At 38.2% G+C, this 15,748-nt stretch overlaps 1 protein-coding gene across 4 annotated transcripts in view; it reads right to left on the bottom strand.

The window, feature by feature from the left end:
* The window catches only part of RPS6KA5 (ribosomal protein S6 kinase A5), a 72,413-nt gene that overhangs the window by 23,575 nt on the left and 33,090 nt on the right, over positions 1–15,748 (bottom strand). For 2 of the 4 annotated variants that reach the window (XR_011726250.1, XM_071745775.1), the window contains exons 6-7: positions 2,416–2,499; positions 59–162 (exon numbers count right to left, since the gene is read on the bottom strand). Coding sequence is in view for 1 of the 4 variants with exons in the window: in XM_071745775.1 (XP_071601876.1) it covers positions 59–162; positions 2,416–2,499 (188 nt within the window). In the remaining 3 variants the exon portion in view is untranslated. Of the gene's footprint in view, positions 1–58; positions 163–2,415; positions 2,500–3,213; positions 3,342–15,748 lie in introns of all 4 variants that reach the window. The other 2 variants (XR_011726251.1, XR_011726252.1) reach the window with 2 other exon arrangements.

Below are 15,748 nucleotides of genomic sequence, written 5' to 3'. Positions count from 1 at the left end.
CTTATGGCATAAGGATAACTTTCTGAGCAAATACATACTTTCCTGTTTTGAAACTTACCTAGAAATCTCTGCTTGGGAATTCTTCTCTCCATCAACTGTAAATGGTGATGCTCCAGTTAATAATTCATACATAAGAACACCAACACTCCACCAATCAACAGCCTATGGAAGAGCAATAATTATATATGTTGTGATACATTGAAGCAAAATTGTTAACAAAAGAAGAAACAAAATAATTCACCCTGAAAGCAACTAGCAAAGGAATAGCCCATCTATAAATAAGGCAAACTGGGATACAATAAAGCATAAACAACTGCAGTGATGATTCTACAATAACTTCATTTTATTTTGACATCTCTCCACTTAGCCTCTGCAACTACTTTCTCAAGCTAAACTCTTTCCACTAACTATTGAAGTTTCTACCCCCTCCATTAATTTTTTATCATTGTGAATAATAAAGGAAGCAGTCTAGTCATTTTAATAAAATTATTTCACTAGAGGTGTTTGAACTCAGGTTCTCAGAAAGGTCACAAAGCTATGAAACTCAGGTTCTTCTTTACATATGTTGACAACATTGATACAGTAAAGGAAAACTATTGTTGAAATGATCACAATTTAGTGTCATACTTTAGGATTTTTTGCTTCAAGGTACATAAAATCTGATTCATATACTCAGCTAAGAGTATCTAGAGGAACTAGATGAAGAAGTCTCTACATGGTTAGTAATTTGCCTTTGCAAATACACAATGATGAGAGGAAACTCAAAGGTAAATTTTTTCTTGGCATGTGTTTTACCAGGAGAAAAGGAGGATCTACAGAATCAGAAATCGAACTTTAAAAAAATAAATACTGAATGCTACAGCAAGTCTTTTAGACAAAAATACAGCTATCTAGAAGAGATTAAAAATCAAAACCACCAATTAATAAGAGCACAACATCCTAAAGGAATCTCTTTTTCTCTACTTAAATAAGATCTTTAAACGCTGAAAATACAAAGTACACTAAAACCCTTCAAAGACTGCATCACATGACACTGCCGAGGGTGAGGAAAAGAATGTGTTCTGTAAACAACTGCTATCACAACTGAAAAACCACCCTTATTTAGCAGCTAATAGTTGTTATCAAACTGTAAAGCTGTTTCTTATAGAACACTCTATGGCTCTACACTACATCTAATGAAAGTTTTGGATAGAAGCAAAGATAATAGAACAGAGAATCCTCCTTAAATCAGCAGCAATACTCAGCAACAATTTGTAGGCACTTGAGAAGACAGAATCACAATTCAGACTGACTGACACACTGGAGAGAAGATCTGAAACTGGCAAGATTAAATTAACAAATAGGATGCAGGAAAAAGTTTCAATTCCTAAGTTTGTATTTTTAACAATAATAGGACAAGCAGTACAGTAGAAAAAGTGATTAAGTAAAAAGACAAAGCACATAATCTTTTATGTTAAACAGAAGAATCAGGGAGGTGATCAATCTGCTGTATTTCAAAAGTGCCAACTCCTTGCAGAAACACCGGGCTCGCTACAGTGCTCCTGATCTGAATAAATTTACAGGCAAAGTCAGACCAAAAGACAAGCAGGATACACAGAGAAGGAGAAGAAAGAACCTTCTCAGGCAAAGCCAGACTGAGTCCAGGTAGTCTAGAAAAAGAACATGGAGGATGGCATAACATTTTCCACTGTTTAAGAAGGTTGTTATAAGAAGAACCATGAGCAGTTATACTCTGTGACCCCCCAAAAGAAAGGCAAGTCAACTCAACCTATAGAAAGAAAAACCCAAAGATGATATATTCTCAAAAATTTCTCTGTATAGCGAGCAATCAGAACAATTTATATAGGAATATCATAGAATTTGTTTTGGGAGAAGGATTTTTGTTTAAATAATCATCTGTGAATTGTGGTTGATATGCCCATCAGCTACTAACACTTTCACAATAATTGCATTTAACCTTGAGGCTCAAATTTTAACTTTTACAATCTGAAAAAATTTATAAAATTAATAATATTAATAGCCAACTCCATTCTTCAAGATAATAATTAGAATTAGAGTGGTGGTGGCTAATTAGAATCAGCCACCAAGATGTCATTTTCCACTGTGAACTAGATATTTCTTTACTTAAAAAGAAATCAGTAAGTTTTTTGTCCCACTGCATGTTTAGAACAAATTTTTAATAAAACACAAATGTACCTCAATACCAATAAATAAGCCTTAAGATTAAAAAGTAAATATACACCAATATGATATATTTTAGTAAAGGCAATTATCTTTTTTAGGACAAGCTGGAATAAGGCATATTTAAATAAGAATATCACATTTTACAAAACCCCCTCAAGCTGAACAACACCAATTTCTGTTAGAATAAACTTATTTTGCTAATAATAAATACTCAATAAACTTAGCAAATACCTTATCATGTCCTGTTTCTCCTCCTCTTACAATATCTGGAGCCATATATTCTATTGTTCCACAGAAAGAATATGCTCTCTCATTCTAACAAAAAAAGAAAAGAAAATTTATGTCAAATAATTGTACTGTACAAATCATATGGGACAGAAATGGCTAACAGTTCCGAGATGCTGGCAGCAATTCTTCTCCAAATAGCTCAGAACTGCTAGCTAAATCATATTCCATCACATGTAGATTATCACATAAAGCTACGGAATATTTACAGTCTTCTACAATAAAAAATAATAATAAAAAAAGAAAGTCATAGGTTTGTGTGGCAGTCTAAGATAAGCACACAACAATTAGTATATTGGTATTTTAAATACTTTCCTGTAAGTCTAAAGCATCTATGCATTTCAGAACTATACAGGATTCCCCATGGTATTATAGACACACATTCTGAAGGCTGTAATATGAATATTCTAGACAATAAATGAAAGAAACCTTTCAATAAAAAGGAGAATTTAATTGCAAGATGTGCAATTTGACTAAATTGGATACAATATCCTTTGGTTTCCTCATATTTAGGCATTCATTATGACCTCTAGAAAAGGAATGTTTTTCTGCAAAACACACATACATAAAAACAATGTTCTCTCAAGAAGAGACTTGGAGAGAGACAAGAGAGAGAAAGAGAAAGGCAGAGAGACAGAGTTGTAAATTTAATTTTATTCTACACACTTAAGTTACTGTCTTGATTATGTTCAAAACTAAGCTGCTTTCACAGGCATGTATAATTGTTCCCTGTTAGCAATTTACCTTTGAGGTAAACATGAGGTCATGCTGTACCTTGCTAATGACGAAAGCACATGTGTTTGGGCCATGCAACATTGTTCCTCCCTTATCCTTCAAGCTTCTAGCATTTTGGGGAGAGATCCTGATAGGTCCTTTAAAGAAGAGTGTTCAAAAAAGCAAATATTTCAAAAGTCAGCTTTTACATTTGTAGATTCAGGTTTGGAGTTTAAAACAGGTGCTATATAAGAAAATGTACTACACTAATGAGAGGAAGCTTCTAAAAGTAGCAATAGTGCATAGAATTCTATGCCCTGAGGCATAAAGACTAAACAGTCCAACAGCATATTATTAAACTGTATTTATTAAAATACAGGTACTGTGGCTGGGTTTTTGGGGTAAAATTCTGAGTTCAAAATAGTTATAGGCCTAATTTTGTTCAAATATTAACTTGAAATATTAGTTTCTGAAACAAAACCATAAAATAATAAACTTTCTATGAGTCCACTTTCTTTTGACACAGTTATTGTTTCTCTTGGATTATATTTTCCAGTACCTGTTATCTAAAAGAAAAATAGTGGGATAAAAAAACAAAAAAAATGAGCAATTCCTAGCCCTTCATCTTGGCATCAGCCAACTTAAAGCTGCTCATACATTCCTCTGTTCACTTTTCCTTCAGTTGGAAGGGAAGGAGGGGGGGGGGAGAAGGGGAAGGAGGAAAAAGAAAGGGAGTGAAAAATACAAAATGGAATTGTTCTGCACTTGCTACCTCCCCAAAGAGTAAATAAAACACAGCCAAGCTGAGATTCATGAGAGCAATTCATAATGCTAATATGTCAAAAGAAACAAATGAAATCTTATCATTTAGTTAGCTGAAAATTCAGCAAACCATCTGCAAAATTACGTCTTTTGTCTCCATGTTGCATACTAACAGAAGGCTACACGATACTACAGTGACAAAAAACAGACTGGGGAGTTGTATATGAACACATACAGTGGTACAGCAGAACCCTAATGATCTCAGGTATCATTTACTGGTGAGAAGGTTCACTGAAAATATTTCTAAGCATCTTGAATTATAAATTGAGGAACAGTTACAACCCTTACTAAACATAATTGGTGGTTCTCAGTTTTAATTATATTTACTTTTTAGCTTTTACAATCATTTCAGCTTTTAATATGAAGGACAGAAATAAAACTGATTTCCATATACTGCTTAAAAAATTCAACCTTAGACGTGAATTTAAGGTATATTTTGTGTTTAAAAACACACAAATTTTTAAAACTGTGTTTTGAAATAGTTTCTTATAAATAAATTTCAACATGAAAAACTTGTGCTGCAAGTAATAAACAGATATTTATAAGCTGAAAACGCCCTGGAATATGTTTGTAATTAGGTTTAGAAAAACCTCATTTTTTTTTAAGTTCCACAGAGGTACTTGTATCTTTGAGCTCTTCCTTTCTTTTCAGTTAAAGGTGGTCAGCTGCTGACATTCAGGGCTGAACAGAGCCAAGCAGAAGAAAGTATGTGATTATCATACATAGAGTTCTTAACAAGAAATTAAGTAGTAGATTGGAACTTGGCATCAGGTAGGAAAAACAGTTGACCCACTGATCATTTTCTTCATAATCAACACTGATTTGCCATTACACACACTAGGGTCATATTCCAGTGGAACCAGCTTATGACTGTTACAGTGTCACCATTAAGAAAAACTCTAATTAAAATTATTTCAAGTTTCTTGTTTAAGAACACTAAAAAGATCAGAAGACTACAGCACCACCCAGAACATTAATAACATCAATTGCATGAAAGCAAAGTATTCTCACTTAACTAAAAACTGACAGACTTGTCTTCGTAAGATTCTGTTGAAAAATCCTGACTTCAGAGGGCTAGTCACAAATACAACAAAGAAGTACCCAGACTTTATGCTGTTTTATTAAATTATGAGCCCCACCAACTAGACCCAGCCATTACTTACAGAACAGTTCATATAGTGTTAAGTTTCAACAGGAGCACTTACATAAATATGTACATACATTGTTAAATATGCTTCTTTTAGGATGTTACTAATAGTCTTTACAGTTATGCACTACACATGGGTAGTATTTTGAAGAAGGTTAACTCCACTAAGTTTCCTTTTTTGTCACATTTGGGCTCCCCAGAACAAGAGAGACCTGGACATACTGGAGAGAGTCCAGCAAAGGCCCTCAAAGATCAAGAGACTAAACCACATCAGGGAAGGGTGACAGGGCTGGAACAGTTCCACCTGGAGATGGGAACACACAGTGGGATCTCATCAGTGTATGTAAATGGCTGAAGGGAGGGAATACAGAAGAGGGAGACAGATTCTTTTCATTTATGCTCAGGGACAGAATCAGAGCTAACAGGCACAAACTGAAACACAGGAGCTTCCCTCTGAACATTACGGAGAACTCTTCCACTGTGAGGGTGACAGAGCACTGACACAGCTTGCCCATGGAGGTGGTGGAGTCTTCCTCCTTGAAGATAACCAAAAGGCTTCTGGATGCAGTCATGGGCAGCTGACTCTAGGTGACTGCATTTGAGTTAGGGTGGGCTGGACCAGATGGCTTTCAGAGGTCCTTTCTAACCTCAGTTATTCTGTGATTCTGTGACAAAAAGTCACTGCAAGCTGTATTCATTTGTAAAATCAGGTTTCACTCACAAATGAAGCATACAACCCCCCAAAAAAATATTTCAAAACCCACAACCAATCCTATTTTTTATTATGCCCTCCTCCAACATTATAACATGAATCCACATTATTAACACTTCCATGTTATGAGATGTTAGACAATAAAGGAAGTTAAACAACTGAACTTGGATTACCTACAAATGAATTCTCACTGAACACACATCTTGCGAATACTTGAGCTTAAGAATTTTTTGCACACTCAGAATGCACATTTTCTTCCCTCACTTAGCACCTGTGCCTTAAAAATTGTAGTTCACTCTTCCAAGTTGCAGAACAGCAAGTAATGTGACACTAAGAGAAGGAAACAGAAGCACGGTGGCCCATCTCTGAGAACATATGACAATATTGACCTTGCCTTTGACAGACTGCCGTTGGTTTTGTTCCCTATCAGCAGAGCTTCCATGTTTACAGGTACTCTGGAGGTAGTCCTCAGTCTTGTACCAGACAACAGCAGGGTCTGATTTCTGTGCTGTTCTTTGCCAAGTTCAGCACACTCATGAATGTTTATGCACTAGCATAGTTTGTAGTAAAGGTATATACTTCAAACCCCAGTGTAACAACTTTTTATGAAGCCACTGTTATAAAGAGAATTTTATCCTTGAGGAGTGAACACAGGTTCACCTGGAGAGCCAGGCAATTTACTTTGTTAAACCATTTTTCTGTTAAAACAGAAAAACAAGTTATGTTCCCTTAACACTTACACTTCAAGATTCTACAGGGTACACAATGTCACTGTGGATGTGCCTATATGTACTACCAGACCATTTCTAGTAAATAATCTAGTACCACACATGGGAAGGACCTCTAACTTTTCCCACTTTTATGGTGATACATAAACAGTGCCCTCTTTCCAAGTTCCTTTCAATCATTCTACATGATCTGAGCATCCTAATGAAATGTAACTGCTTTAAGTCACTAGAGCACTTTCAATACTATCTCTATAAGATCCCTGAAGCCTTTTCTCCAGATTGTCTATTTTAACATCCCACTTCCCTTTTCCTTCATCAAAATGAAATGGCATCATTTGTCTTCCAGCCAGGAAATGTTGATAGCACCTAGTCACCAAGCACCTTTAGGACAGAGAATTAGTATTCTGTGACTGTCCAAGATGAAGTGTAACAAATTGGCATTCATCCTGGAGACAGTCACTTCACCAAGGAAAAAAACCTCAGAGCAGTGTCTTCCTTGCCAAGACTATGTACACTGACCTTGGCAGGTTGACCACAACTATACCACTTCCAGAGATCAAAAAAAACTTGCTTCAGAATCCAGTCAAAAATGCTGACAGAAGGATGGAGATCTTGAACTATCATGCTCTTGATGACCTTGTGGTCATCACTTGGCACTGTTTCATAACTGTAGATTGCTAGGCAAAGCATTCAAAACTATCTTAAGTTGTAGAAAGCATATGTGTGAGCTTTCCTCCTCCAAGACAGAGGGGACTTAAACCTTCAGCGTTTTCCTAATGAGCTCCCTCATCGACTACATAAAAGCATGTTAAGAGTGGCAAAAAAGCAAGAGGACCAAGCTCCATTTCTCTGCAGAGGCTGATCAAAATCACAACATCTAAAAGTAAAAGCCTGGCTGAGAGTCATTACTATAATATCAAGATATGTCCTTGACAGTGAACATCCTGGTCTAAAACAAGGCAAATTCAGTTCAAAGTATGCAAAGGTATCGTATGAGGGACAAGAACTGTAATTCCATACTGAATCAAAGGAATTAGTTGAGACTTCAGGAGAGCCAAGGAATCACACATTCAAAACATGCTCCTAAAAGACTCATCTTTACTGGGCCAAATTGCCTTTTGGCAGCCAACTTTTTGAACCAAGGGCTACTGCCATTATGTCTGATTTAAGAAGTCACTGTGCTGGAAGGATGGTGTTAAGGTTCCAGTTAGACAAAAAACTCTCACAGCCCAGATGCACTGAAAATGGCAGATTCAACATCCTAATACATCCACAAGGGCAAGTGGACTGGGCATTTAAAAAGTCAGAAGATCCAAGGGAGGTATTTCTCAACTGGGAGGGTGAAGGCCTGCATTGTTTTATCACAGGGAGCCAAAGATTTGCAACTCAGAAAGAAACTTGTCTGAAGACATCCTCATCTCGGACAGGACAGGCAGAGAATTGAGCGTCAGAGAAGTCTTTACAGATACTCTGTAAAGTATCTCCTCTGGAGAAAAGAGGACAAGAATCCAAGAGACTGTTACATGATATTGCAACTCCCTCAATAAGCAGATAACTTCATTAGCTCAAGGATTCAAGAAAATCAAGTTAACCACACCCTCTAAAAACCAAGATCTGCATAATTGAAAAGTGATTGCCATGCTTAATCACAGCATGGCAGACAGGAAATATAAGTCAGCTTGAAGGAAAGTACAGAACTTTTGGTGCTCTAAAGCAGCCATAAAGCATAAGAAGATGACTCCCATTGAAAGGTTCAAGAGTCTTGCAGGCACGGGCTGATGTGCTATGCATCTCCTGAGCCAATGGTGTCATCAGGACTTTGCTGCTAAATATTAAAGAAAATAAGATTTCTCTTCAGATTTCGGCAGGTAACTGGAATTTACATCAAGAGAAACACACCACCTATACAAACATAAGGCATAAAACACCCATCTGTTGCTAAATTGGCTGTTTGTACCAGAGATAGAGCAAAGTGAAGCATGCCACTTGAAAAACAGGAGCAAAACGAAAGCCAAAGATCAAAGGAAGCCTTATGAACCCAAAGCATTTTGCTTCAGAGGTCTAGGACACAAAACAAACACATATGAAAGCAAGAACCCAAACAAAAACATGAAAGAAGACTACAGAGGTGTGAATGCTGGGAAGGGCAGTTGAGAGAAAGCTCGTTAACAAAATACCAACACAACAAAAAAAACCACACCTGCAAAGAATAACCAGATGCTCCATCTAGAGTACCTGGCTCAGAATACCGAGGCACATTCCAAGTTTTCTATTCTACATGTGTGTGCCAAGCCTAAGGAGAGCATTTATTTGCCATGTAAACACTGCTTTGGAAAAAGGCTTCAGAGCTTGGGCATTTGTGATTTTATCTTTTGTGTGAATGAAGACAGGGAAAGCACTGACAGTTATTCTGCCATTTGAAGAAGTATTATTTAATGTTTAAATATAAAGCTTTGAAATACTAAACTTGATAAACTGCATTCAAACAACACATGCTACTGTTCCAACAGACACTTGGGTCCTACAATCCTACCGGTTACATTATTCACGATAGTCTCTGTGCAAACATATTTTAGTCAGAGGATTATCCAAGTATTCACTGAAGCTATTCTTTTCAGCATTCACAGTTAGGACCTGCTTCTCCAACTACATGAAAGGTCACCTTTGACACAGAACAGACTGCTTCTGTTCTCCAGCTACTTAATGCACAAATACTTTATTCTTAACTATGCAGGACTACTACCCTGAACATCAGATATGGCACATTCTGAAATTATAAGTTATGATTTGAGGGGGCAGAAGCTAATTTTATAGTATCAACACAAGAACCTAAAGAGAGGGTGTTGTTCAGAACCCTGATGGATCCAGGGGGTCAAACACAGCAGGTTCAGTATTCCTTTTCATCTCCTACCACCCCTATAAAAATCAGGAAGAAGAAAGTTGCTGCTTTGCTGCACTCAGAGATTGCCACATGTTCTGCAGGATCCAAATCCACTGGGTGGGGAAAGAGCCTTGGACCCTTCTCCCAGGTCCATTCTGCTGCCATGGATTTTGGGACTCATATCAGCAAACAGCAAGATTGGGCTTTTCTACATATTTGGGTATTTGTTCTTTGTCACAGGTGTTACTGTCCCTTCCCTGTTCAATTAAATCTGTTCTAGTTTTATGTTCAAACCTTATTCCCCTTTATCTAACAGAAAATAATTCTGTTCTCTGGGGCTTGGTTTACCCTGACCGCTAAACCAAGACACTGTACTTCTATCATATGCCTTTGAACCATGAAACTTAATTCCTTAAATTAATTTTGCAACTTAAATAAATAAATAAAGCAACCAAGCTACTTTTCTCTAAATGTTCCTTAGTAGCATTATGTGTCCTCAAATAGAAATTCCTTCAACATAAAAGCAATGATAGGATATGGTCATAAGGCTTGGTTAAACCTTAGAGTACATAATTTATAGTGTAAGAATTTCAAGAAACGGAAACTATACATTAGAGAAAGGGCACTCTCAGCTATTAAACTTTAATTCCTTGCATTCTGTATTCCGGTCAGCTAGGCTGATTAGGGGTCTGGAGAAGAGGTCTTACAAGGCAAGGCTGAAGGAGCTGGGACCGTTCAGCCTGGAGGAGAGGAGGCAGAGGGGACACCTTGTTGCTCTCTACACCTGACAGGAGGCTGTGAGGCAGGTGTTGGCCTCTTCTCCCTGGTGACTGGCAGTAGGACATAATGGGTTCAAGTTGTGCCAGGGGAGGTTCAGATTAGATACCAGTGAAGAAATTTTTCCTGAAAGAGTGGTGAAACACTGGAACAGGCTGCCAGGAAGGTGGTGGAGTCATTGTCCATGGGGGATATTCAAAAAATGGGTGGATGTGGTGCTTTGGGAGATGATTTAGTGGTTAAGGTGGTGAAGGACTGATGGTTGGACTCGATGTTGAAGGTCCTTCCCAACCACGATGATTCTATGATATAAAGTATCACAGAGACATAAGTTAATAGCTTAAGAACTACTCCTTTAGTGTATTTAGTATTTTAAAATAAAACTAAACCCTGGAAACACCAAATGCCACTGTGCCAAAGAACACAAACAACCTCTAGAGCTGGAGAATCAGAGTTGCAGTGTCCGATGGCAGTAACAACTCTGTGAATGAGCAGTACCTAATGACACAGAACAACAGGATACAATGGAATGGAATGGTACCTGGTAGCTGGACAGAAACTCATTGAAGGCATTCAGGGCTTCTTTAATGCTCTGAACATTCAGGACTGACTGTTCAGAAGTCCAGTGAAAAATTCTCCAATCCAGACAAGAATTACTTACTGGTTTGTGACAAAATTATGCTATGGCTACACAACAGTTACTACACATTTTGGCTAATTTCTTCCATAGACTTCAGGAATATTTTTATGAGATTCCTATGTTTGACCATGTGTGACGTGGTCTATTTAACTGCTTCATTCACTTTATCTGACTTTATAATTACAAAGGATTCAGTATGTTGTGACACAGCAAGACAAGAGGAATCCTTAACTGTTGCTGAAGGTAATCTCAAAATGCACAGCAAGCTTAAACACCATCTTTAAGTCAAGGACAATTCCTCCTTATTCCATGGGTATTAAAATTCTCCATACCAAATTGGAGATCAGGTATACACATTAAAAAAAAAAAAACCAAAAAAAAAACCTGAATAAAATCATGGTTTTGCTAAAACTCTTTATATCTTGGGCCTTCTCTTTAAGCAATCACCTAACAGGTTATACTTCATGTGACGATTTAATGCTATGTAAATCATGTGAACTACTACTATGTCTCCAACTTCTACAAAATTACTCCCCAAATAAAATCTCTCCATCCTCTGTGAAAATGCCTCACCTACAATAAATTTGAAGCAGTCTGCATGCAATATGTGTGACAAAAAGAACAGTCTCCAAAACATTTAAATTTTCAAACCATTGTTTTGAAACTGGTGAATTATGATCATGATAAAGAACTTGCTCTGAATTCTATTTAGTGAATAAACACTCCAGCACATGAAAAGACGTAATCATGATTGTTATTCAGAAGTACTTTCAACCCAGGTTTTCTTATATTACTTGGTGCTTGGCACGTGATCATTTCTTGGGAGATGATGATGTTATAAGAGGAAATCTTCACACAGGGGTAAGACTCACAATTGGGGAAGCAATCATATGGAATAAAAATGAATGGCATATATTATAACTTTTTTTACACCACAGTATTGTAATTTTCTGCACAAAAGGGTGCATTTCCAACTTAGGTTCAAGTAAAGAAGATCTGCAGGGATGCTGTGCTTTTGGTTCCCAAGAAGTTCAGTCAAGATGATTGCTTGCTGAATACTGCAAGTTCAACATACAGAGAGAACCTTCATCCTTGAAGTCATCAATGTCCCTAGGAACTTCAACCAAATTCTAATGAAGGAAACCAAAGACAGTTATCTCTCCTGAAATGATATATCAGTGTAGAGACTGATGAACAAGAGGCTGAGCTTCAGCCCTACAGAAAGGGATCTGGTGGTTTTTTTAGGCACTCAGTATGAGCCATCAGCACGCCCGGGTGGAAAAAAGGAACCAACCATACCCTGGGTACATTAAGAACGTTATAGCTAATGAATTAAAAAAAAAAATATTACTGTCCTACTACACGCATCATTGGTGCAGCCTCAATTACTGTGTGCAGTTTTAGGCTCCACGATATAAGGATATAAAAATATGAGAATGTGTCCAAAGTAAGGTAAAGGACTAGAGAACACAATTTTAGAGTAGATAAGGATAATAGGTTTTTTCAGCAAAAGCAGTGGAGATGGAAGGGTAGCCTTACTGTTGTCTACAATGTTCTCATGATGGACAGGTGCTAATCTCATCTCTGGTATTTGGTGATAGAAAGCAAGGGAACGGCCTAAGCTGCATGAGGGGAAGCTCTCTGCTTGCACTAATGCAAGGAGCAGTCTCCCTGTCCTGACACACAAGTCAAGAACCACAGTTCCTCTAGAAGGAGGCTCTAAGACTGAAGAACTTAAGCAGATGGCGAGTTCTGCAGTATCATAAAGAATATCTCATACATCAGTTATCAGCAAACTGTCTATAAGCTACCGGTTAAGTGAGCTATTAGAGTTCCCTTGGTAAGTTTAAGGAGATAACCAGGACCATAGGGTAAATCAAAATACGGTCATGAATGGAAGTTTATCTGCAATGTTGCAGAGGCACTACTAAAAAGCTGAATTGAACATATTTTGCATTTCAAGAAAATCACAAGTCAAGAAGGAAAAGCCTAAATTCCATGCAGAACCAGGCGTCATATTTCCAGTGAGCCTCAGAAGTCATCCTATTTTAAAGTGATTTTGATATTTACCTCAAAAATAAAAATGCACCATTTCCATGACATCAGATATATTACATTCTTAATCATAATTCTAATTGTCCAGTATAAAAACAATTAGTCTCAATTTATGAATGCATATGAAAATTCACAGAAAAGACCTCTCAAGGTTCAAAGACATGATGTAGGTTTAAAATGAAGCACAAAAATTCTGTTCCAACAAAGTGCACACCACTCTGACTGGTTTAATTTCTTTTTTTTTTCCCCAACTCACTTTTTAAAAAACAGTAATTTCTTTTGGGACCCTTCCAGGTGATAAAACTCAGGCATAACACTGGATAATTAAGCTGTCCATATTAGAAAGAATATGGCTTCAACCAAAAGATCTCTCAGCTAGAGACTGTTGGTTCTCTAGCTGTAACTGTAATACAGGATGAAAACTATGCCCTCGGTAGGAGACAGAGGACAAAGAACAACCACAAGAAAAATATTTAGGGGTACATCAGTTAGACTGCTCTGCTGGGTTCAACCAAATCATAACTAGAGTAATTTGGCTGGGAAGGAACCTTAAAGATCATCTAGTTCCCATCCACCTGCCATGGGAAGGGACACCTCCCACTAGACCAGGTTGCTCACAGCCCCATCCAACCTGGCCTTGAACACTTCCAGGGAGGGGGTATCCATAACTTCCTGGGCACCTTGTTCCAGTGTTTCACCACTCACAGTAAAGAACTTCTTCCTTATGTCTAATCTAAATCTATCCTCTTCCCATTTGAAACCATCACCCATTGTCTTATCGCTCCATGCCGTTGTAAAAAGTCCCTCCCCAGCTTTCCTGTAGACCCCTTTCAGATACTGGAAGGCTGCTATAAGGTCTCCCTGAAGCCTCCCCTTCTCCAGATACAAAATCCCCAAATCTCAGCCTGTCCTGGTAGGAGGGATACTCCAGCCCTCTGATCATCTTCATGGCCCTCCTCTGGACTCACTCCAACAGCTCCATGTCCTTCCTGTGTTGGGGGCTCCAGAACTGGACACAGTACTCCAGGTGGGGTCTCACAAGAGCGGAGCAGAGAGAGACAATGACCTCCCCTGACCTGCAGGCCATGCCTCTTTTGATGTAGCCCAGGATACCATTAGCTCTCTAGGCTGCAAACACATTGACAGCTCATGTTGAGCTTCTCACTTACAAAGACCCTCAAGTCTCTTTCCTCAGAGCTCGTCTCAGTCTGTTCACAACCCAACCTGTATTTGTACTTGGAATTGCTCTGACCTAATGCAGGACCTTGCACATGGTTTTACTTAACTTCATGCAGTTTGCACAGGCCCATTTCTCAAGTCTATCAGGGTCCTTCTGGATAGTCTCCCTTCCCTCCAGCATGTCAGCCACACTACACAGCTTGGTGTCATCAGCAAACTTACTAAGGGTACACTCAATTCAACTGCCCATATCTCCAACAAAGATGTTAAACGCCACTGGTCCCAGTACCAACCCTTGTCACTGGTTTCCATGTGGACATCAAGCCATTGACCACTACTCCTTGAGTGCAACTGTCCAGCCAATTCCTTATCCATGGAGTGGTCCACCCATCAAATCCATGTCTTTCCAATTTAGAGACCAGGATGTCACGGAGGACAGCATCAAATGCTTTGCACAAGCGCAGGTAGATGACTTCAGTTGCCACTAGCCACCTTCCCATTTCCCCTGTGCCTTACCAGAGCCTTAAGGAGGATCTGCTCTATAATCCTGCTGGGCAGAGATGAGATTGACTGACCTGTTGTTCCCCAGCTCCTTTTTCCCTTTCGAAAATGGAGTCTATGTTTTCCCTTTTCCAACGGGAACTTCATCAGATTGCCACAACTTCTCAAATATGATGGAAAGCAGCTTTGCAACTTCATCTGCCAGCTCCCTCAAAATCCACAGATGGATCTCATCAAGTGCCATAACCTTGTGTGCTTTCAGGTTGTCTCAAATCTGCTCTTCTCCTACAGTGGGCATTAATTCTCAGATTTATACAACAGCTACACTTGCTTTCACCATGCAGTGCCATCTTAATTGTACAAGGAAGTCTTGAAACGAGTGCCTGATAATGGATTTGTAAATCAAGTCACTAAGAGGAAAGAAAACAAAAGTCTCCATTCTGCAGGCAAAAAAAATTCAGAAACAGCACATTATTGTGTGGGAGGAATGCAAGTATGGAGCACTGTCATCCCAGATGAACATTTTGTACTAGGTTCTTCTCAAAAATCCAATTTTTGGAAGACATGCTTTCTAAAGCATCATTCTTTGAGAAGAGAGGTAGCAGTACCAGAAGAGAGAAAAATTGTATACAAAGCAGAACTTGAAAAAATCCTCTTTCATTAAGTAGAAGCAAAATTATAAGGTGTAAGAGAGCACAGATTGTGGAAGTAATTCTACTAGCTGCCACTGCAGTCATTCCGAAATTTATTTTTCAAAAGGAGAATGTAAATAAAAAATGCATATTGCTAAATAAATACTTACAGTCTCAGGGAGCACTGGCTGTAAAAGGTAGACAAGTAGGTGCAGACAACTTTGCTCAAATGCACCCCAACACATGTGATTCTAAATTAATTTACACACATCCAGAAGTATCTGCTCACTGAAGTTTTTCACACCTGGTTGCCCAAGTAACCCAAGAGATTAAAAAAAAAAAAAAAAGAAAGAAAATTAAAATGGCAGTGTTTGCCCCCCAGAAGATACTTTTTCCTTAGGAAAACAGCAACATTTTCCAAAGTTGACTAGCAACATATTATTCCAAGATCCAATAGAAGATATGAGGCTACTTAACATTTGGATCTGTAT

This window comes from Heliangelus exortis, chromosome 5 (genome assembly GCF_036169615.1).
Source record: "Heliangelus exortis chromosome 5, bHelExo1.hap1, whole genome shotgun sequence".
Taxonomy (NCBI): domain Eukaryota; kingdom Metazoa; phylum Chordata; class Aves; order Apodiformes; family Trochilidae; genus Heliangelus; species Heliangelus exortis.
This window is presented reverse-complemented; position numbering and strand designations above follow the sequence as displayed.